This window comes from Pan paniscus, chromosome 1 (genome assembly GCF_029289425.2).
Source record: "Pan paniscus chromosome 1, NHGRI_mPanPan1-v2.0_pri, whole genome shotgun sequence".
Taxonomy (NCBI): domain Eukaryota; kingdom Metazoa; phylum Chordata; class Mammalia; order Primates; family Hominidae; genus Pan; species Pan paniscus.
In genome coordinates, this window is record NC_073249.2 from 200,392,445 (window position 1) to 200,414,418 (window position 21,974).

Below are 21,974 nucleotides of genomic sequence, written 5' to 3' on the forward strand. Positions count from 1 at the left end.
CATGTATTCGGAGTCATGCAAAAAACAAACACTGCAGGGAATGCTGCATAACCAAGTACAGAAATCACTCCATACTCCCAGCCTTTCACCATCAGCTAAGTCTACTCCTGGAATCCTTCCTAACTGCACCTAGCACTGTGTGTTTTGGAAACTGACTATAAATCAGTGAAAGATCTTCATTAGACTGTACATGGAGTACCTCAAAGCAGAACGTACCCTGTTCCAAGAGACTTGGATAAACCAGGTTACCCCACTTGTGGGAAAAGATCAGAGGCAGCATTCCAAGCCAAACTGTATCCAGCTTTATTAAAGATACTTTCCATAAACAATCATGGTATTTCAGGCAGGACATGGGCAGACAATCGTTAACAGTATACAACAACTTTCAAACTCCCTTCTTCAATGGACTACCAAAAATCAGAAAGCCACTATAAAACCCAATGAAGTCTTCATCTGATGCTCTGAACAGGGAAAGTTTAGAGTGAGGGTTGACATTTCACATTTAGCATGTTGTTTAACAACTTTTCACAAGCCGACCCTGACTTTCAGGAAGTGAAATGAAAATGGCAGAATTTATCTGAAGATCCACAATCTAGAAATGGAACCACTGCTCTTTTGACAGGTGCCATCTCAGTGGCATCACTGGAAAGTCCAGATTGCCTGACACACTGGTAACCAATGACTAGGGGTCAGGTCCCAACAGATGTCTGGGCTTAAGGGAGTTAAGTCTATGCTGAAAGATGGAAAGGGAGAAGAGGACATAAAAACAAATTTGTTTTTCTATACCACAAGGCTTTTGTGCCAAGGTGGCCATGTGTGTCAAAGTCAGGGAATCACTCCTCCTGGGAGCCAAGAGGAAGTCTCTCAAAACTAGAAGGGAAAGGTGTTTTCTCCACATCAATCCAGCTTTGGAGACATTCTATTAGTGACATATGCCCCTTCCCCCAAAAACAACAATGAAGTGTTCTGTGTGCTAACAACATAGCTTTAAAAAAAAAAAAAAAAAGTAAAACAAAATTCTGCATTTTTATAAAACTTGATAAAAAATAGTATTTCAAACTGTACAGTCACCAGAAGTACACAGTTATCAAAAATGCACACACTTCACTTGGCATCTCCAGCACCTTCAGCTTTCTGTGCCTAAAAGAAAACAGACAAATTAATGCAATGCGTAGATTTCAAAACTATCTGTGTTCACATTCCACCTACAGCATCACTTTGCTCCCAGGCCAAAGTTCAGGTTTCAGGTACTGAGACTCAGTATTTCTTCTGAGAATGACTTACTAGGTAACTTTGCTAAGTCACCTCTCCTCTGGGCCTCACTATAAAATTGAGGTAGGAAGAACACCAGAATAAGAGACCTGAGGTTACTCCTAGCTTGAAAACTTCATGTAGTATAAAACACAATGCCCTTCAGCTGACAGTAGAGATTTCAAGAATCCAGGATTTAAGTTAACAGGAAAGCCACAAGCACACTGGACCAAATGGTACATTTGGAGTGATACAAGAAAAGGGCAATTAAATTTTTGATATCAGCAACTAACTGAATGAACAAATCTAACAAAGGGTGAAACAGCAGTTATACCTGGTCTGTTTTGGCATCTCCATTTTCTGCAGGGTTATTCCCCTCCTTGCCAGCATCAGCTTTTCCCTTTTTCCCTTTGGGTACCTTCTCTCCCTTCTGAAAAAGGGGAAAAAATAGAACTGTTTCTCCCCATTTCATATTACCAAGGTATGGTCTGCAAAGTTCTGCACAAGGTAGGATTGTTTACTCAAGATAAAACACAAACCCTCACCCATTTGACAAGAACAACTGATCAAAACTAGGCTAAATTATCTGTAATTTGCTATAATCTTTAGTACTTAAAATTTCCTAAGTAACAGAAGAATAAATCAGTTTAAACCCTGGGGTATTTAATATTTAAATGCAGATTTTCCTATAAACTAATGACAGATTCTTGATCAGGAAACCAACGTTATGAATGACACGGACGAGGTAAGCTATCCACACAGTTTATAACCTCCATTAATGGAGGCACCATTATGCTAATTAAGTTAAGGCACTAAGGACAGCCCTCATTCTGTGAAAATGATCAGTTCCAATGTTAGCACTTACCTTTGCAGGGGCCTTTTTAGGCTTGGGCTCTGGCTTTGGAGGAGCAGGTTTCTTTTTTTGGCAGGAAGAGAGGAAAAAGTGAACATCAGTACAATGGACTGAAGAAAACCACCCACAACCAACCAAAAGTACCAAGGGTAGAGAAGTTTCTCCTCCTCCTCAAAAGTTTTTGTGGTTGGCTTTCTTCTAGACTGTTGGATTTCCAGAAGCCCACTCAAATGTCCCACTTTGGCTACAGGCATCAGAATTTCAGAACCAGCAAAACCCAAAGGGGCAAGAGTCCCAAGTAGAGGCAATGATTCAAAACCAGGCACTAACCATAATTCATGGAAGCAAAGGCAATTGTTTTTTGATGTTTTTTAGTTTCAGGGACAAGCACGAAAATTCAAAAGCATACACTTACAGCAGACAACCTCGCGGATCTTCTCTGTGGCTATAAAGACAACGAGAAAGTTAGAAATAAGACAGGTAAGTCGCTTTGAAAGTTTGGTATCAATTTGCTCTAGATTATAGGAGTGTAAATTCAGGACACAGGTTACGGTTAATCACCGAGTCCAGTGGCCTCTGCTAGTCCAAGGCTTTGACCCTTGAAGAGAGAATGACTTACTTCGTCCTTCACCTTTGCTTTATCTCCCTTAGCATCCCCTTCAGCCTATAAGAAACAAGAACAAAAAACTGCAGATTTTGAGGTGGTTCTTAATTAATTACTTCCCAAACTTTAGAGTGCTAACAATGAAAATTAAAGCAGTCGTCCACACAACTTTTCTAGGACATCAATGAGTGAGCCCGACGTTAGTATAAGAACGAAGCGCGCGCAGGAGCCCCGGCTCGCCGACCCCGAGAAGCGAGGGCTGAACCGGAGCGCAGCCGGGGAGGGCAGCGGAGCCCGCACCACCGCGCCAGGCAGGAGCAACAGCTGCAGATGGCGCAAACAAACCCCCTCCGGAGGCGGAGCCCAGCGCCGTTGCTATGGCAGCCGTCGAGGGCGGGAGAGGGAGGCGCGCGCAGCCCGGGGAACTCGTGGGCGGCGGCAGCGCGCGTCTCGTGCGCGGGGAACGTGGGCGAGGGGGCGGGGCCATACCGCACAAGCCCCGCCCCCTCACGGCGGCGGTTTTTTGGCGGCAGCGCTTTCCCCCGCCCGCCAACCCCGAGCGCCGCCTTCCCGCCCTTTCGGGTTTGAATTGCCCGCCCGCAGGGAGGGGAGGGAAGGGGCCCTCGCGATGGGGGAGGGGGCACGGGGCGGGGGCGGCGAGCCCGAGGAGAGCGGGATAAACAGCCGCCAACATGGCTCCTCCCGCCGCGGCCGCCGCTCCTCCAATATGGCCTCTGGCGCCCGCGGGCAGCCGAGCCGCTCAGGGTTAGCCCCGAGCTGCCCGACACCGTCTCCAGCCCCCGCGCGGGGAGGCTGCGCTGGCTCCTGCTCGGCGCCGATTCTCGCTCCCTGCACCAGGGAGGCGGCGGCGGCGGTGGCGGCAGTGGTGGCCCGGCGCCTGGGGCCCTCGCGCCACGTACCTTTCTCTTGGGCATGGTGGCGGCGGCGACGGCAGCGGGACGTAGGTGCTGGACGCGGGATGCAGCGGCGCGCGGGCTTTGGTCGGTCCGGGGGTCGTTCTCGCCTCTTCTTCACACTGCTCGGGCTCCGGGGGGTTTATAAAGTTTTTATAGCGCTGGGAGCCCCGGACCGGTTAGAACCGGATTTCACCTCCCGCCGCCGTTCATTGGCCCAGCTGGGGTCACGTGGGCGGGGTTTAAACTCACCTCCTCTGGAGGGAGTGAGGAGGGGGGTGCGTGGGGGGGGGTAGTGCGCGGAGACGGCGGCGCGCCGAGGGGGTGGGGGCGCAGTCGGGGAGGCGCGCGTCGAAGGCAGTAAATGAGGAGGGGTGCGCGAGTCGGCGGGCTCCGGGTTCCGGCTCCCGCCAAGAGCTGTCTTTTGCAAACTAGCAAGTTCCTTCCACCTTATGCAACCCAGCAACCCACTTCTCCAAGCCGTGCGACACTCACGGCGCATCTCAGCGGCTTTCCTTCCTGCTCCCGCTGGGGGCCCCAGAAGAGGGGTTTGCGAGGCCTGGCTGCACTGCCCTGCTCCTCTGGAAGCAGGAGGAAGCGCGCGGCTGGAGGCACAGGCTGCAGTTCCCAGGGCCCAGGCTGACGCCGAAGTGGGAAAAAGGCGGGGAAACCAGCTTGGCGCAGCCGGACGTGCATCCTTCCGAGCTGCCACTTCGGAAAAGCCTTTAGTGCACCTCACCTGAAAGACGGTCCCACTCGAGGTGGGCTAGGGGTTTCAGGGGGAGACTTTCCATGCAGAGGTGCCTTTTGGGTGCCGTGGGTCAGGTAGGAGCTGTCCTTTCAGCACCCGTTGCGCAGCCGCCTCCCCAAATGCTATCGAAGCCCCCACCCCCAACTCCTCTCGGGTGGCTCCCTTAAGGTCCCTGTATTCCCAAACCTCCAGACCCCGCCACAGTATGGTGGAGAGCGGCCGTCGAGGTCTACCAGCACTCACTTCCCCCTACACTCTACCCCTCTCGGAGACATTTTGCCCAGCTGCCCCAACCCGACGCGGCCACCAAGCCTGGGCACTGCAGCCGCAGCTGGCGAAATCCCTCCTTCCACACTGTCAAGCTGGCTGCCTTTCACTTGCGCGATGAAAGGAGGGTGGAGGAAAGCGCCCGGGGATTAGGAAACAGAGGAACAGGTGGTGTGATGGCAAAAGAGCTCTTCCGGTGCCCCCTAGTCCAAAGCCAGGGTCTTGGAGCTAGCCAAGTGCACCTGAGGGAGGGTAGGCAATTGCAGCAGCAAAAGAAGGTGTTCTTCCGTTGCAGTTAGCAAACAAGTTTTACATCTAAGAATCTTTAAAAATTCTATTTGAGACCCAGAACACAAGAATACGATAGATGTCCTCAAATGGGGGCTTGGCTCACAGGTGGAAGGACACTAAATTGGTCCCATCTGATTTCTTGAGGCAAGGGTTGAACCTGGCTTGCACAAATCATACCTGTCCAAAGCAACCACGAGTTCTACTATTTTGCAGCCCTTGCTGCTGGGCGACGACCTCTCTGCCTCTTCTTTCCACCACTACATCGCCTCCTGGGGCAGCTTCTCCCTACTCCACCCTGTGTACCTTTCCCAGAATACAGAACCTCAGGCCAAAGAGAGATGCCAGCCCCATTAATCACCTCTACTGTACCCCAATCATATTACGGAAAGTCAGACCCAGGAGACAGGACTCAACAGCCACGCTCATAGGGCAGATTCCGTTTGCTGCCTCCAGCCCCTCATTCCCGCCTTAATTGTAGGGCTCTGCATTATAGCCGCATAATTCATGCCTCCCTAATTATGGCTGTCAACAGCCCCATTGTAAAGCTGTAAAATGTACAGCACCTGCTCTCCAGGAACCCTGTGCCAGGGATTGGTAGAGGGGAGTGCCAGGTGTGGATGGGGGCTTTGCCAAAGGGTTCATTGATTGGCTTCTCAATCGCCGTGTCTGGCATTTATGCTTGATTCTAGGAGCATGGACAATAGCCAAGAAGTCTCTTGCCGCCAGGTATCCCGGGACAGAAAGGGGAAGAGGGGGGTGGGGTATAGGAAAGTTAGGGGTTTCCTGTGTGCTCTTGCTACAGCTTGCAAGATTTCACCTCTCCCCTAGAGGGAGCTGCTAGGGAAACAGCTTGCAGAAAGTAAAATAGGAAGTCTGGCATGGTGGCTCATGCCTGTAATCCCAGCACTTTGGGAGGGTGAGGCCGGCGGATCACCTGAGGTCAGGAGTTCGAGACCAGCCAGAACAGGGTGAGATGCTGTCTCCAAAAAAAAAAAAAAAAGAAAAAGGAAAAGGAAAATGGACTTTACTAAAGAGAGTAGCATTTGGTTGGTGTTGCTGGCTGGTACTTGCCGGTGTGGGGCACCTGAAATAGAGTTGCTCAGGCAGACAGCTCTTCAAAGGCACTAATCCTCTCAGCAGCTCTGCAGCAAGTCCTGTCAGAGGGAGGTAAGGGAAAGGACACAGCTTTGACCCTCACAAGCAGAGGACCTAGAACAAGCTTTGCCATGCCAAGAATAAATCATCTAGGGGCCTACTTAGGGAGCCAGGTCAAAAAGCTGAGAGAAACCTCGAAGAGTGGAGTGGGAATCAGAGTTTGAGATGGTGAGGGCAGGGAGCAGAGTCAGTTGGAAGAAGTGTTTGGTTCTGCTCAGTCTTGTTGTGTTACAGGGGAGGCGGCCTGTGCTGGATTCAATTCACCAGGGCCTACAGGCCCTTCTGTTACCCTGAACCATGGAGGGGGCCAGTCTCACTTGGGAGTGGAGCCTGGCCCCATGCCTTGCAAGAGGAGGAGAAAAGCTTGTGTGGGCTGAGTCGACAATAGGTAATTGGATTGTAATCGCCCGCCTGGCTTCCGCGCACCATTGGGGGCGCTGAGTCTTTCAGTGAGCAATCAGTACTGCGTGGTGGGAGAGGGTAGAGATTCAATAGCAAATCCCAGGTGGAGAGCCAAGGGGGAGGAGCAGCAGATGGGCAAATTTTCTGTCTCTCCCACCCCTTTTTTCCTTACCCAAATAACTGCCTGCCTATTAGTTATTTACTAGCAGATCCAAGGTAGAGCCAAATCTTTTGTGGAAGCTGGGTGGAAGGCTAAAATGGAAGGGTAAAGAGCTAGGGTTTTGGGGAGAACTCTTCCCTGAAATTCTGTGTGTTGAAGGATGTGCTGGTGGAAAAAGAAAGTGCATCTAAGAGACAGGCAGCTGATGAGTTGTGGCCCTTTGCTCTCCAAACCCTATTGGTGACCAGACCTAGGTTTAGTGTACTCGTGGGAGACTTTCACCCTCAATCCTCCTCAGGAGCCTGTCCCAGGCAGCCCAAAGGTATCTATGGCCAGCAAACCGGGCCTGGGGGGCTCCCCAGCCAAGCAAAGGGAATACAATTCATTATCAGGAAAGGAGGTGCCTTTCACCAAGAAAAGGAAGGGGAGTGGAGCCCTGGAGGCAGAGGGCAGGGCAAAGTGGCAGGTGGCCAGCCTCACTCAGGCTGATGCAGTGCCCAGACGGGCCAGCCAGTCAGCTCGCTTGAGTTCCAAGGCCTGCAGGAAGCCTTGGACTCGCTCTTCCCGTCTGGCCGAGAGTTTGTGCAAGCGTGTCCTTCGGAGCTGGGCGTCCCCACTGGCTTGGAGCCCCTCTCGCAGCAGCTGCTCTGTCACTGTAGCCTGGTCCCTCTCCAGCTGCTGCCTCTTCCGCTCCTCTGCATACATGTCTCGGGCCTTCTGCTAGAGAAAAGTGGGGATTGGGGTGGGGAGATCATTTTTAGGAGTGGGTGAAACTGGGATGGAGGAGGTAGGGGGTGGGGCACAGGGTGGGCCAAGTGAAGTGGAACAGTGGAAAGTAGGTACCAGATTTGAAAAGGCTTGGGAGTAGGTATGCAGTGGGTGGTGCTCATGTTGTACAGGCAGGGCAGTGGCAGTTCTGGGTCCATCTTGGTTTGTTTTGTGTGGAAGCGTCTGTACTTCTTAAAGTTTTTCTCATGCTCTTGGAAGGGAACCAAACAAATGTGGGTCTGACTTCTGATTCCCCCATCAACTGGCTTTGTGGCTTTGGGCAAATCCTGTCCTAACCTCATTTCTTCATCTGTAAAGTGGGGGTTGTGCCTACCTTGAAGAGTGGTTTTAAGGATTAGAGATAACATATGCAAAATCCTCTCTAAGATATTAGCAGGCTCTTAGACAGAAACAGCAATTTTACAAGTTGTTATTGTCTATTCTCCGCTGCAAGAAAGGTCCTATTCTTGTTGGGGACATGTCCCTTGGGTCACTTCCTTTGATCTCCCCAGGTTTTCCTCTGAGGGTACCATCCTCCCCACTCCCTAGGCTATTTTTCAGAGCTCCAGACTTGCCTCCTGTATGAAGACCAGCCTGATCCTTCAGCAAATGACCCTCCTATGAACATTCTGAGAAGCAGGTTCAACTCTCTTAAGCCACTTATTGCATTCTGCATAGTAGAATAAGTGTTAGTGTTCACAGTCCACTCTTTCTGTTAGAAAATAAGCCCTTGGAAGTTTGAGAGCCTTCAAGCCTCTTGGAACCAGCTCTGACACCAGGTGGTGATCATACTCCCTGGCAGCAGTTATCATCCCAAGTACTAGAGGGCAGAGACTGGGCTTCTTCCTCTCCAGCACTTGGAGTGCCCTGTACATGTGAAACACTCAACTGACTGACCACGTGATCCCAGGAGAGCAGTGAGGATGCTCCTGATACAGAAGAGCGGAAAATCCCTTTGGAGCAGAACCAAGGCTTTCCTGTGCCTCACTGATCCTCTCTGTTCCTGCCAGTCTAACTGACCTGCAAAGCCTTTGCACTAGAGCTCCTCCTGCCAAACCTATTCCATGTGTGAGAAACTCTGTTTTCCTATGGTATCCTATACCCTGATGACCCTTCCCACATTCTACCTTGTATTACGGTAAACTTGTGTACATGTTTTTGTCCTAATCAGCCTGTAAGCACCTTGACTGCTCTGTCTTCATGGTTTAAAGAATATCTTACATGTGCACAACCACTTCATCTGTTGCCTCACTTGACCCTCACAATGGAGCTGTGAGGGAGGTACTTTCTGCTGGAGACAGACATGGAGCAGGGAACTGATTTGCTGTCTCTCAGCAATCAAGGTTTACTGCATGAATAAGGATGACAAATGAGAATTCTGGACTGTCCCCCCCGGCTCCTGAATAATCCCAGGCATTCAAGAATACTTCTCTTCTGCTATTACAATGAATTACATGTGGAGCTATGAAGACTTCGGGCTTGAACAGTTGCCGCTAGAGCTCTCCGTCTTGCTGGAAGGGCTTCTTCCAGGCCTTGGTCAGGAGGCTCCCTGGGTGCTACATACAGGATTTTTTTTGAGGATATGGAGATGCGCAGGACACGATCCCAGCAATCCAGGTGCTTACAGGCTGATTATACAGCCATGCACACAGAGTGCCACGATGCAAAATAGGATGTGGTAAGGGTCATGCAGTTCAGAGGAGAAAGCAAGTGTGGCTGATGAACATCACGGAGCAGTGACCTTCATGGACAGACAGAATTTGAGCTGGCCCTTTAACCAATGAGGAGGATTCAAACAGAGGTGAGGTGTGTGGGGGGCAGGGAGAATATTCTGGCAGTGGGAGTAATGAGCAAAGATGCATGGAACCGAAGAGCCTGTTAAGGCCAGAGTAAGTCCACCTGGAGCACTGGGGTTTGAGAAGTTCCTAAGGCCTCCCTCACCTCTCTAAGGCTCTCTCTTACTCTGCAAAACCGGGATAAGAGTACCCACCTCACTGGGTTGTTTGAGGAAAAATGAGATAATGAATTTTCAGCCTACTGCTTGGCTATTAACTGTTAGCTGTTCTATCACCGCCACTTGTGGACTGGGCTAAGTAGTCTAAGTTTCTGGCAGAACAGAAAGGATGGGGGACGCTCAGCAACAGAGGGAGGAAATATGGAGCTAGCTAAAGCCACTTCATGAGGTGCAAGCTTCTTCCAGATGGCATCAGAGTGCATGCCAGCAATGGGGGCTGTAGCCCAGGCAGAGCCTGGCCCCTGTCTGCCAGGAATTAGCAGTTCATTGTTCAGATAGCAGAGTTGGGAGGGTGTCTGCTCGTCATTTTACAGAAAATGACAGCGAGGCTGAGATGGCTGAAGTTCCCTTGGCTTCTCCACTGAGGTAACTTCTTGAGAGGACAATGTGAAGTGTATCTCGTGCCTGTGTATAAGCTCTACTTTCTAGGGGTGGAAAAGCTGGTGGCCTGTATCTGGATACCTGTCTATCCAGCTTCCACATGGTCTGAATCTACCCTTTCAATCTCAGAGGTGTTTCCAGTTCTTCTCAAGTACTTACCCTTGGGAAATCCAAGCTAACAGAAGTCCTAGAGGTCAACTTTTCTCTCCCTGACCATTTGTCTACTATCCTTGTATAATGACCAATCAGGGTAAGTGAGGGCGTTAATTCTTTCCTTAGAGACTTTTTGTACAGACCTTATCCAACCTTGGTGCAAGGGCTCCAAGAAGCTCACTTTGAGAAATGTGGTTCTAACCTATGAATCTAAATTCCTCCTGGGCATTATCCCTCTCTGCTCTTATTCTCTCCTTGGTAGAATCAGAGAACAAGATGTAATAGTCCCTCCAGTACTTAAATCTAAAAGTCCTCTACCACTCTGTTGGCACCTGGAGAGAGGCTGCAGGTCCTTGGCTTCAAAACATTGGCCAATGAAAAGTCCTTCCCCAAGCTGCAACCAGCCAGCCCAGGTCAGCAGCATGAGGAATGCATTTCTGAGGGCTGCTCTCAGGCAGAGAAGGACACCTCCTACCAGAAACATGATGTTCTGAAGCACCCTCAGAGTCTCCTTGCCTGGGGAGTTGTACTGGGGACAGGATGTGCAGGGTGCTTTTCCAGAGACAGGAGTCTGAGGAGAGGCCAAGAGACACACATGTGGGGAACAATATTGGCCACCATTCTTGGAAAATGAACTCTGTTCCAGCCACTGCACTCAGCACTTGACATGTGTTAGCTTACTGAATCCCTATCACAAACCTGCAAGGTAGGTATTACTGTAAACGCTACTTCTCTCATTTTACAGGTGAGGAAAATGATACTCTGAGGGGTTAAGTAACTGTACAGTCATATAGCTATGTAGGCAGTGCCAATATTCAAAGTCATGAATGTCTGAGACATTAACTCAAGCTTTTAGGCTAAGGTGGGAGGCTCGCTTGAGCCCAGCTGCTCAAGACCAGCCTGGGCAACATGGCGAGACCCCATTTCCACATGCATACATATATGCATACATACATAACTCAAGCTTTTATCCTGAGGAGAAGATAGTGACAACCTGAAGAGCAGAAGAAATATAATGTTCAATCCAGCCTGTTTAAATTGTGACAAATGTACTACAGGAAGCTTCGTGGGAACATGTGTCTTTTCCCTCTCTAATATCATCCTTGGAGATGAGGTGAATACTTTTTACTCATCTCCATCAGTGACCTCTCAAGGACCTACCATCCATGCAACTTGTGATTGAGGATCAGCTGCTCTGCACTGCCGCACACCCCCTCCCTGGCCTGATTCTCTATTTGTCCCTGCCTCTTTGCTGACAAGTCCTACTGCATCATAGTCAAGATCTCCCTTTGCCAGCCTTTAAGACTGGCTAGGTGACCACCTGGAGACTGTCATGGTCCATTCAGATACCAAGGTCTGGCTCCCCACAACTTGTAGCCAAGTCCCTGCTTCCCTTATGATCCACCCGCTGCCTTCCTCTCAGTAAGCTACTCTAGGTCCAGAGCCTAGCCCCTTGCCCTGGCTTCCTGCAGAGAATAGGGACACATTGGGCAGGGCCTAGAGACAGAGCAGCTCAGATTTTAAAATGGGAATTTGGGTGATGGGGCAAGAGCACAGACATACAGGTAGGAAACTGGAGGGCATGGAACAGGTAACTGGGAAGAGTCCAGTTTGGCCATGATACAGGGTCTGTAAAAGGGAGACATGAGAAAAGCCTGGAAAGACCTCTCTGGTCTGAGAACAAACTGGTGAGGATGCTGTTAGTCTGGATTCTCCCCTTAGTGCATCTGCCAAGGTGATATGATTTCTAGAAACAGAGCTTTGAAGCTTCTGGGGTAGAGAAAGCCTGGCCAGGACCTCCAAGGGCTCCTGCTAGAGAAGGCTTCAAGATAATCAGTATCTCTATTATAACTTTGGATTCCTTGCTCTAAAAACAGAGGCAATAATAATAGTATCTGCCTTAAAGCGGTTCATAGAATTTACTGAAAGGATGCCTGACATGTGGTAAGAACTCAATACTGAAAGGATGCCTGACATGTGGTAAGAACTCAATAAAAGTTTGCAAATACAGGCCGGGCGCAGCGGCTCATGCCTGTAATCCTAGCACTTTAGGAGGCCAAGGCGGGTGGATCACCTGAGGTCAGGATTTTGAGACCAGCCTGGCCAACATGGTGAAACCCTGTCTCTACTAAAAATACAAAAATTAGTTGAGCGTGGTGGCACGTGCCTGTAGTTCCAGCTACATGGGAGGCTGAGGCAGGAGAATTGCTTGAATCCGGGAGGCAGAGGTTGCAGTGAGCCGAGATCATGCCACTGTTCTCCAGCGACAGAGTGAGATTCCGTCTCAAAAAAAAAAAAAAAAAAAAAGTTTGCAAATATGATCCATAGGTAAAAATGGAACACTTAATAGTTGACCTCAAACACCTTCCACCCCATCCCAGGAAACAGCAGAACTATACAACCAATTGCTATGGCCACAACCTAAGTGTCTTGGTTCCTAATAACATTATTATTTGTACTTATTTGTTTTAGCCTACAAGAAACAAGAGTTTCAGGCCGGGCGCGGTGGTTCACGCCTGTAATCCCAGCACTTTGGGAGGCCGAGGCGGGCAGATCACCTGAGGTCGGGGGTTTGAGACCAGCCTGACCAACATGGAGAAACCCCATCTCTACTAAAAATATAAAATTAGCCGGATGTGGTGGCACATGCCTGTAATCCCAGCCACTTGGGAGGCTGAGGCAGGAGAATCGCTTGAACCTGGGAGGCGGAGGTTGCAGTGAGCCGAGATCACGCCATTGCACTCCAGCCTGGGCAACAAGAGCGAAACTCCATTTCAAAAAAAAAAGAAACAAGAGTTTCATAATTACATTACCAACATTGCCACTAACAATAAACCTCTTAAGTAATGTTTAATTTTGTGTTGCAGTTTGTATTATCCTGAAAAGAAATTCCACTAAAGATGAATAGCAGAGAACTGTGTTCAGGTAAGCTGAATTAATTCCTTTCTCTGGGGAGTTATATTATTACCTTGATATAGTTAGTTTCACTTGTTTCTATTTCAACATTTGTTTTTATCCCGTCTTCACTCCTCCCCTTCCCTACTGCCACCACCCTACCTCGAGGCGCATCCTCTTCCACCTGGACTACTGCAGGAGTTCTGTCTCTTGGCTTTAACTCCAGCCCGTTGAAAATTCTGAATGATTTTTACAAAATGCAACTCAGATCCCGTCATCCCCTGATTAAAGTCCGTCACCTTTGTTACCATGACCTACAAGGCTCTATATGAGCCAAGGTCTGACTCTAGCCTCATTTCATGCCCTTCTCCCTTGGCACATTGACCTCTTTTTTGTTCTTCCAAGACCCAAACTTTAACCTCAGTCTCTTTGCATTCTCTTCATTACTTTCTAGCACATCACTCTGTATTCTTCACTGCCTTATTACAGTCGGAACTTATATATTTGTTTACTTGTTTATTTCTATCTCCTCAAGAATACAAGTTCCACAAAGGTAGAGATCTTGTCCCTCTGGCTACCTATTGACTCTCCTGTGCCTAATACAGTGCCTGATTCATACTACTCAATAAATACTTATGGAATGAATGAAACTTGAGTTAACTCCTCTGACAACCATATGCAAAGTATCTGAGAAACGTGAAATTACTATAAAAGACTTCTGAGCAGCCCAATTAGAGATAAAAACACAAAAACTCATGCACCAAGCTCCTTTGGGCTTCATGCAGAGCCAGTTCACTCTCATTTTATATACATAATTCCAACAAGCTTGACTAACTGGTTTCCTTGTCTATAGCTGATTTAAAACAGTAAATACTATGGAAGAGGAGAGATACTGTCAAAATTAACTGTTGACAGCAGTAGGAAATGAAAGAGGGAGGACACAGAAAAATATACATGAAACCTCAAACCCAGGTATTCTGGGACCATCTAACTTAGAGCAAACAGCCCTACCCCTCAAGGATATTGTTGTACAATGAAGTGTTTAAAGATGATAATTACTATTATCATAATCATTAGAATATGACGGCCAGGCATGGTGGCTCATGTCTATAATCCTAGCACTTGGGGAGGCCGAAGCAGGAGGATCACTTGAGCTTAAGAGTTCAAGACCAGCCTGGGCAACATAGTGAGGACTTATCTCTACAAAAAATAACAAAAATCAGCCAGGCATGGTGGTGTGTGCCCATAGTCCTAGCTACTCGGGAGGCTGAAGTAAGCCAAAGTTGCACAACTGCACTCCAGCCTGGGCAACAGAGTGAGACCCTGTTTCTAAAAAAAAAAAAAAAAAAAAAATAGCATGTGATTATCCTAATCATCATCATTATTAGCAAGTGCCTGGTATATAGATTTCAATGAATTATGTACAAGATACATTTTAGAAATTTTTCCATCAAAAAAGGGTAAAGTTTTAGTTTTTAGAGGGAGCTTTGGTCATATGGAAAAATCTGATATTCATTCCCCACTGACAGTGGATAATTGTGCCTTTGCTGTTTTTCTTTTCACTAATTCTAAACTTCTTTCAATTTCCTCATATTCTGAGACTAAGTAATTAAATACATGATCAAGTCTTTGTGATTTGATTTACTTATAGCAGGAGTTATGGACTTGGGATTCAGGGGCAGATTTCAGCAGTTATGTGAACCCCCTTAAAGTATTCTATGTGTGGCCGGGCTTGGTGGCTCATGCCTGTAATCCCATCACTTTGGGAAGCCAAGGCGGGCGGATCACCTGAGGTAAAGAGTTCAAGACCAGCCTGACCAACATGGAGAAACCTCATCTCTATTAAAAATACAAAATTAGTTGGGATTGGTGGTGCATGCCTGTAATCCCAGCTACTCGGGAGGGTGAGGCAGGAGAATCACTTGAACCCGGGAGGCGGAGGTTTCGGTGAGCTGAGATTGCGCCATTGCACTCCAGCCTGGGCAGCAAGAGCGAAACTCCGTCTCAAAAAAAAAAAAAAAAAAAAAAAGTATTCTATTTGTTTCCATGATAAGTTTACAATTCTATGCAAAATTCCACATTTGAGTGATCTGCGATTTTTCTAGGGAGATGGTCTGTGGCTTTCATTAGATTATTCAAAGGGACCCCAATACCAAGGAGATTAAGAATCCCTGATTCACATCATTATTTCCTCCTGGCATTATCTCTCCAGACTGAAGAAGCAGCACCAGCTTTGATTTTAAAATTCAGGCTCCTCACGCCTGTAATCCCAGCACTTTGGGAGGCCAAGGTGGGCAGATCACCTGAGGTCAGGAGTTCAAGACCAGCCTGGCCAACATGGTGAAACACAATCTCTACTGAAAATACAAAAATTAGCCAGGCATGGTGGCGTGTGCCTGTAATCCCAGCTAGTTGGGAGGCTGAGACAGGAGAATCATTCAAACCCAGGAGGGGGAGGTTGCAGTGAGCCCAGATCGCACCACTGCACTCCGGCCTGGGCAACAAGAGCAAAACCCCATCTCAAAATAAATAAATAAATAAAGATAAAATTCAAGTTCCTTGGGACAGTTACTTAAGTCTCTCTGCCCCTCTGGTTCCATATATGAAAAATGAGGACACCAAAACTGCTGGGTTGTTAGGTTAAATAAGAAAACTTACATGAAATCACCTAAGTGCCCTCGTAGATCCTCATATGTTAGCTACCACTACCATTATTATAAAGAGACCTAATCATATAGAGGTGACTGCTAATAAAACCTGTTTCAAGATTTGGTGATGAAAACTGAAAGTCAAACTTCAAGTCTTGACACAACATAGTTTTACACAATGGAAAGACAATGCTATTTAGTTCTTAATCCCTACTGCTACGATCTTTTATTAGGGTAATACTTTAAAGGAATAATGGCCAGTTTCTCTGAGAAGCCTTTTCCTCCTGAGTCTTTAAAAGATAAAAGACCTGTAGCTCAAATCCTATTCCTACCTCTTACTGATTATGTGTCCTTAACTAAATCATTTCTGTTTGCTTACTTACATAAGGGAGGGGCTAATAAGACTTCCCTCATTGGGTTCTTGGGAACATTAAATGAGTCGCAGCATGTAAAATGTTCGCAGTGCCTGACAAGTAGTAGATACTCAGTAGGTGGTAGCTACTATCATCATTATCATCATCTTATTAGGAAGTGCCTGGTATATAGTAAGGTGGTTGTCAATCAATGCTAATCTTTTCTTCCATCCCATCCCATCTGGCCAGCCCTGAACTCTTTCTTACCTGAAGCACGCTATGGTTCATCTGGAACTGCAGGATGGCCTCAAAGAGGTTCCAAAATGTATACTCTGGCCACAGAACGGGTTGGAACACCAGGCAGGAGTGAGAGGTCTGGGAAAGGTAGGGAGGAGAGTATGATTTAGTAACATGTTGCTGGGCCGCATCCCTGGTCAGTCCTCCAAGGAAAAAGCAGGCTAAGCAGGACCCAGAAGCCCAGAGATGACAATGTTACAGGCATCCTGAGCTGTAGCTGCAGCTGCTGCTGGCCCTGATTCATTCACTAGTAGGGGGAGGCGTCACTTGAGGCAGCCAGATCACCTGCCTGTGGTAAAGCAGAACTAAAACGAGACTAGATCAACATTTCCACCAGGATTTTTCTAAGAGCCAATTTTAGGACTATGAAATAACATCTGGATTATGTTATTGGCTCTTGGCCCTTAGAGGGCATCTGGAAGACATACTGTCTGATAAAGGTCAGCAATGAACAAATGGTAGCTGCCATTGTTATTTTTAAGTACCAGCAGCAGGGCACAGTGGTTGAGAGCATGAGCTCTGGAGCCAGACTGCCTGGCTTTGAATTTTGGCTCCAACCATTTACCATTTATTTGAGCAGGGGTAATTTCACCTGGGCCTGAGATTCCTCAAATGTAAAACTGGATAATAGGAATACCTAATTTTCAGGGTACTGTTTAGATTAAATGAGATAACATATGTATAGCAAAGAGCCAGGTGTACTTTAATAATAATCACTGATGAAGAATCCCCTTTGGAACACTCTTGACAGCCACTGCCTGATATCTCTAGTGGTGAGGAATTCAGTACCTCATGGGGGATAACTAGTTGTCAGATAGCCTGTTTGGCTTTTTATGCTAAACCAATGTCACCTTCCCTACAACTTCTACCAAGGTCCCAGGTATTTTTTCTGGAACAAGTTTGTTTCTTCTTCAAAGTGACATTCTTTCAAGTATTTCAAGGCTAGATTAGAGCTGCCTGTTATCAGTTCCCAAAGTTGTAATGACTTGTTCAGAGTTTGTCTTTGCTAGCAAACTATAAGTTTCAAGACAGTAGGGATCATTTCTGACTCACTCACTGCCATATTTCCAGCATAAAGAAGGAACTCAACACTTTTTTCCAAGGGAATACATTGTCACTTATTTCCCTTTTGCAGACCACTATCCTTTCCTCATTTTTTGTAAGACATGAGATTCCTTGCTTTCCAGTTTGGCCTCTTCCAGTAAGTCCTCAAGTTTGTCAATGTAACTAATTCTGTACACTGAGTAACTGACTCTGTAGTCTCTTAAAATTCAGCCCATCAGTAAACTTCCCAAACGTGATCTGAGCAGCACGGTGGGCCACAGAACCAATAGGTGCACATTGTACTTATTTCTTTTTTTTTTTTTTTTTTTTTTTTTGAGACAGAGTCTCACTCTGTTGCCCAGGCTGGAGTGCAGTGGCGCGATCTCGCCTCACTGCAACCTCTGCCTCCTAGGTTCAAGTGATTCTCCCACCTCATTCACCTAAGTAGCTGGGACTACAGGCACCTGCCACCATGCCAGGCTAATTTCTGTATTTTTAGTAGAGACAGGGGTTCACCATGTTGGCTGGACTGGTCTCAAACTCCTGACCTCAAGTGATCTGCCTGCCTCAGCCTCCCAAAGTGCTAGGATTACAGGCGTGAGCCACCACGCCCTGCGTTAGCTCACTTTTAAGATTGTGGTCCATTAAAATTTCTGGAGCTTTATCATGTGAGCTGCTTCCAAATGGAGTCTCTCCCAGAACAAGGACTTCCCCTAGTTATGTGCTCTCCAGGGACCAAGTTAACAGGGGATAGAGACTTGAGTGTTTGCATATTGCTTACCATGCCTGCATAGGTATGGCCCTTTATCCTGAAGGGGAGGGACTAGTAACTGCAAGGCAAGCTTCCAACCCAGAGGGGCTAGGGTCCCTGGCAGGTTACCAAGGCAAGAGCTTATGCTCAGGGATGCAAGACAGAAGTCCCATTCCTTGAAAAGGGGCACAATGAAGTTTTCACTATAGTTGGATTCGCAAAGCCAGTGACAGATGAGGAATGGACATCAAATATTATGAGACACAGCCTAGAGATGCTTCTCCAGATTTTAGCTTTCCCCAGAAGTACTCTGGCCCCAGCCTGTTTGGGAGTGGGGATGGACCACTCTGATCCATTCTGTGGATACAGTTGGTTTCCCCATGACACAAACATAATAGTACTTGGAAATGACCTACCTGCCATAGCAAGAAGTCACTCAGCCGCACTTCTCCAGAAGTCCGTATCAAGATGTCAGGATGAGGAGAGCGGTTGGTATAGAGGCACTTATCAAGCAGAGACTCAGAGATATCACTAAGATGAGCAAGAAGAGACAAAGAGAGGCACACATCCTGTAGTATTCTCTTTCTGTAGTGTTCTCATGGTGAACTTCCATATATAGGCTTCTCAGTTTATACAATACCATCAAATACACTAGCCAATACTACACAGAAGGCCCTCAAAAAATGTTTGCTAAATTAATGAATGAATTTAAATCTTCACAACTACATAAGGTATTTCTTTTTTTTTTTTAGAGAATACAATGTAAAATTCTTTCTTTTCTCTTTTTTATTTTTTGCCTTTTTTGACATGTTCTGATACATAAGGTATTTATTTATTTATTTATTTATTTATTTATTTATTTATTTATTTGAGATAGAGTCTCACACTGTTCCCCAGGCTGGAGTGCAGTGGCACGATCTCGGCTCACTGCAAACTCTGCCTCCCAGGTTCATGCCATTCTGCCTCAGCCTCCCGAGTAGCTGGGACTACAGGTGCCCGCCACCACACCCTGCTAATTTGTTTTTTTTTTTTGTATTTTTAGTAGAGACAGGGTTTTACCATGTTAGCCAGGATGGGCTCGATCTCCTGACCTCGTGATCCGCCCCCCCTCGGCCTCTGAAAGTGCTGGGATTACAGGCATGAGCCACCATGCTCAGCAGATACATAAGGTATTTCTATCCTCATTTTATAGATAAGGAAACTGAGGCTCAAAGATGAATAATTTGCTGAAAGTCATTTAGCCTCAGGCCTAAAACCAGATGCACCCACAAAAATATCTGTTGTTTTTTGCTAAAAACATCTTGTTTTTTAAAATACATACATACATCCTATGGCCCAGTATTTGATGAAATACTATGCAACTGCATTCTAAAAATAAAGATAAATCTAAATGCACTGATTTGGAAAGATGTCCAAAATCTAATGTTAAATGTAAAAGGCAAGTTTCAGAGAATATATAGTATAAAACATACACACACATTCAAACATTCACACGTGCATATAAGTATACATAAAGAACAAAGTCTAAAAAGATACATCATACTATTAACAGTGGATTGGATAAGAAGTAAGGAAGAAAAGACTATGTCTTTTTACTTTATGTACTTCTGTTATTGTTTGAATTTATGTAAATAACTTTTTTTGGCCAGGCGTGGTGACTCATGCCTGTAATCCCAGTACTTTGGGAGGCTGAGGCAGGCAGATCACCTGCGATCAGGAGTTTGAGACCAGCCTGGCCAACAAGGTGAAACCCCATCTCTACCAAAAGTACAAAAATTAGCTGGGTGTGGTGCCGCATGCCTGTAGTCCCAGCTACTTGGGAGGCTGAAGCAGGAGAATCGCTTGAACCCAGGAGGTGGAGGTTACAGTAAGCCCAGATTATGCCACTGAACTCCAGCCTGAGTGACAGAGCGAGGCTCTATCTCAAAACAAAAAAAAACAGAAAACATATTTTATTTTTTTTCCAGACAGGGTCTCCCTCTGTTGCCCAGACTGGAGTGCAGTGGTGTGATCTCAGCTCACTGCAACTTCCACCTTCCATGCTCAAGCAATCCTCCTACCTCAGCTTCCCAAGTAGCTAGGACCACAGGTGTGCAACACCATGCTCAGCTAATTTATTTTTAAAACCTTATTTAAGTCATATGGACCCTGAAACATTGCAAAAATTCCACATTACACCGGATTTTAAATAAACAGCAATATGATCAGTTCTCCTGTGTTTGATAAGAGCTACTTTCCCAAGCACAGAGATGGTCAGAAAGGAGATAGAATTGAAGAAAACTGGTGAGTGGAAGCATTTATCTTAAGTAAAACTATCCTGTCCACAGAAAGAGGGTATTTGCATGGCTGGTGTCTGTTGGCTCCAAGAATGCTGTTTACCTGTCCTACCAACTACCCAGAAGCAGAATTCAGAATGTCCAGGTAGTTAGAGTTACATCTTGGAAAGAGTCCAGAAGACAAAAATTTCTTGGTGGGAACATGTTTCTGGACGCATGGTCAGGAAAGCAGAAAGATCTGGGCTGAGTGTTCAAAACCAGACTCTACACTTACTAGTTGTGTGTCTTTAGGCAAGTTATTCATCTTTTTTTTGGAGATGGAGTCTTGCTCTGTCACCCAGGCTGGAGTGCAGTGGCGCAATCTTGGTTCCCGCAACCTCCACCTCTCGGGTTCAAGTGATTCTCTTGCCTCAGCCTCCCAAGTAGCTGGGACTACAGGCAGCCACCACCACACCCGGCTAATTTTTGTACTTTGAGTAAAGACGGGGTTTCACCATGTTGGCCAGGCTGGTCTTGAATTCCTGAGCTCAAGTGATCTGCCTGCCTCGGCCTCCCAAAGTGCTGGGATTACAGGTGTGAGCCACTGCACCCAGCCAAGTTGCTCATCTCTCTCAGTCCTCTAAGGCAAACCACAGAGAGAGCTTTCTTTTCCGTATCATCATCACAGAGGAAACAGTATTCACTTATAATTGAGCAATAAGAAGGGCTCTGGTTCAGATTTCTCTGGTAATCTGACAATCTTGTCTTGGCAGCATGGTCTTAATTCTCCAAGTTATGTGAGACTCTGTACAATCCATATAATTTCTCATTCTCTTATCTTTAAAATGGGCCCATTTGCTCTTTCCCTAAGCGGCCTGAGGTAATCTGTGAAAATGGTTCACTATTCACTTAACCCGGAGAACCTCATGATATCATGCAAATCAAGAGGTTCCAATCTTCGTGTTTACTTTAAGAACATTCGTGAAACTGCCCAGGCCATCAAGGGTATGCATATACGAAAAGCCATGAAGTACCTGAAAGATGTCACTTTACAGAAACAGTGCGTACCATTCCGACGTTACAATGGTGGAGCTGGCAGGTGTGCCCAGGCCAAGCAGTGGGGCTGGACACAAGGTCAGTGGCCCAAAAAGAGTGCTGAATTTTTGCTGCACATGCTTAAAAATGCAGAGAGTAATGCTGAACTTAAGGGTTTAAATGTAGATTCTCTGGTCATTGAGCATATCCAAGTGAACAAAACACCTAAGATGTGCCGCCGGACCTACAGAGCTCATGGTTGGATTAACCCATCCATGAGCTCTCCCTGCCACATTGAGATGATCCTTACTGAAAAGGAACAGATTGTTCCTAAACCAGAAGAGGAGGTTGCCCAGAAGAAAATGATATCCCAAAGAAACTGAAGAAACAAAAACTTATGGCACAGGAGTAAATTCAGCATTAAAATAAATGTAATTAAAAGGGGAAAAAAAAAACAGGGCCCATTTGTCCTATCCACCTTATAGGTTATCATGAGGGTCAAATCAAATGAAATAATAGATTTGAGTGCACTTTGGGAACTATAAAGTGCTATATAAAGAATAATAATAAAAAATTATTTTCAGTCCCACCAACTTGCAGTGTGACTTCAGAGACTCAGTCTCTCTGAGTTTACAATTTATCTGCAAAGAGTTTCTTCTACCTACTTTAGGCAGTAGGTATGCAGTAAGAATTCTGCAGTGGGCAGAATTCTTCATGGAAAAAGCTAATATT

General features: G+C 46.6%; 3 protein-coding genes across 30 annotated transcripts in view; 1 reads left to right on the forward strand and 2 right to left on the reverse strand.

The window, feature by feature from the left end:
- Window positions 1-279: 279 nt before the first annotated feature.
- HMGN2 (high mobility group nucleosomal binding domain 2) lies at window positions 280-3,961 on the reverse strand. The gene is made up of 6 exons (XM_003809435.5): window positions 3,629-3,961; window positions 2,724-2,768; window positions 2,520-2,549; window positions 2,117-2,167; window positions 1,586-1,681; window positions 280-1,140 (listed from the first exon to the last, which is right to left on the reverse strand). The coding sequence occupies exons 1-6, from the start codon at window positions 3,641-3,643 to the stop codon at window positions 1,105-1,107; spliced, it is 273 nt and encodes a 90-aa protein (XP_003809483.1). The 5' UTR covers window positions 3,644-3,961; the 3' UTR covers window positions 280-1,104.
- Window positions 3,962-4,947: 986 nt separating this feature from the next.
- DHDDS (dehydrodolichyl diphosphate synthase subunit) overlaps window positions 4,948-21,974 on the reverse strand; it is a 39,259-nt gene continuing 22,232 nt past the window's right edge. For 6 of the 28 annotated variants that reach the window (XM_008961665.4, XM_003809439.5, XM_055103609.2 and 3 more), the window contains 3 exons: window positions 18,369-18,483; window positions 16,128-16,235; window positions 4,948-7,365 (listed from right to left, as the gene is read on the reverse strand). In XM_008961665.4, the coding sequence (XP_008959913.1) occupies window positions 7,129-7,365; window positions 16,128-16,235; window positions 18,369-18,483 (460 nt within the window). In that variant the 3' untranslated portion in view covers window positions 4,948-7,128. Of the gene's footprint in view, window positions 7,369-11,862; window positions 12,248-13,021; window positions 13,099-14,682; window positions 14,863-16,127; window positions 16,236-18,368; window positions 18,484-21,974 lie in introns of those variants that run through there. The other 22 variants (XM_055103619.2, XM_003809438.5, XM_008961664.4 and 19 more) reach the window with 6 other exon arrangements.
- On the forward strand, window positions 12,600-21,639 carry LOC106634528 (large ribosomal subunit protein uL22-like). The gene is made up of 2 exons (XM_034958986.3): window positions 12,600-12,889; window positions 19,920-21,639. The coding sequence occupies exon 2, from the start codon at window positions 21,101-21,103 to the stop codon at window positions 21,623-21,625; it is 525 nt and encodes a 174-aa protein (XP_034814877.1). The 5' UTR covers window positions 12,600-12,889; window positions 19,920-21,100; the 3' UTR covers window positions 21,626-21,639.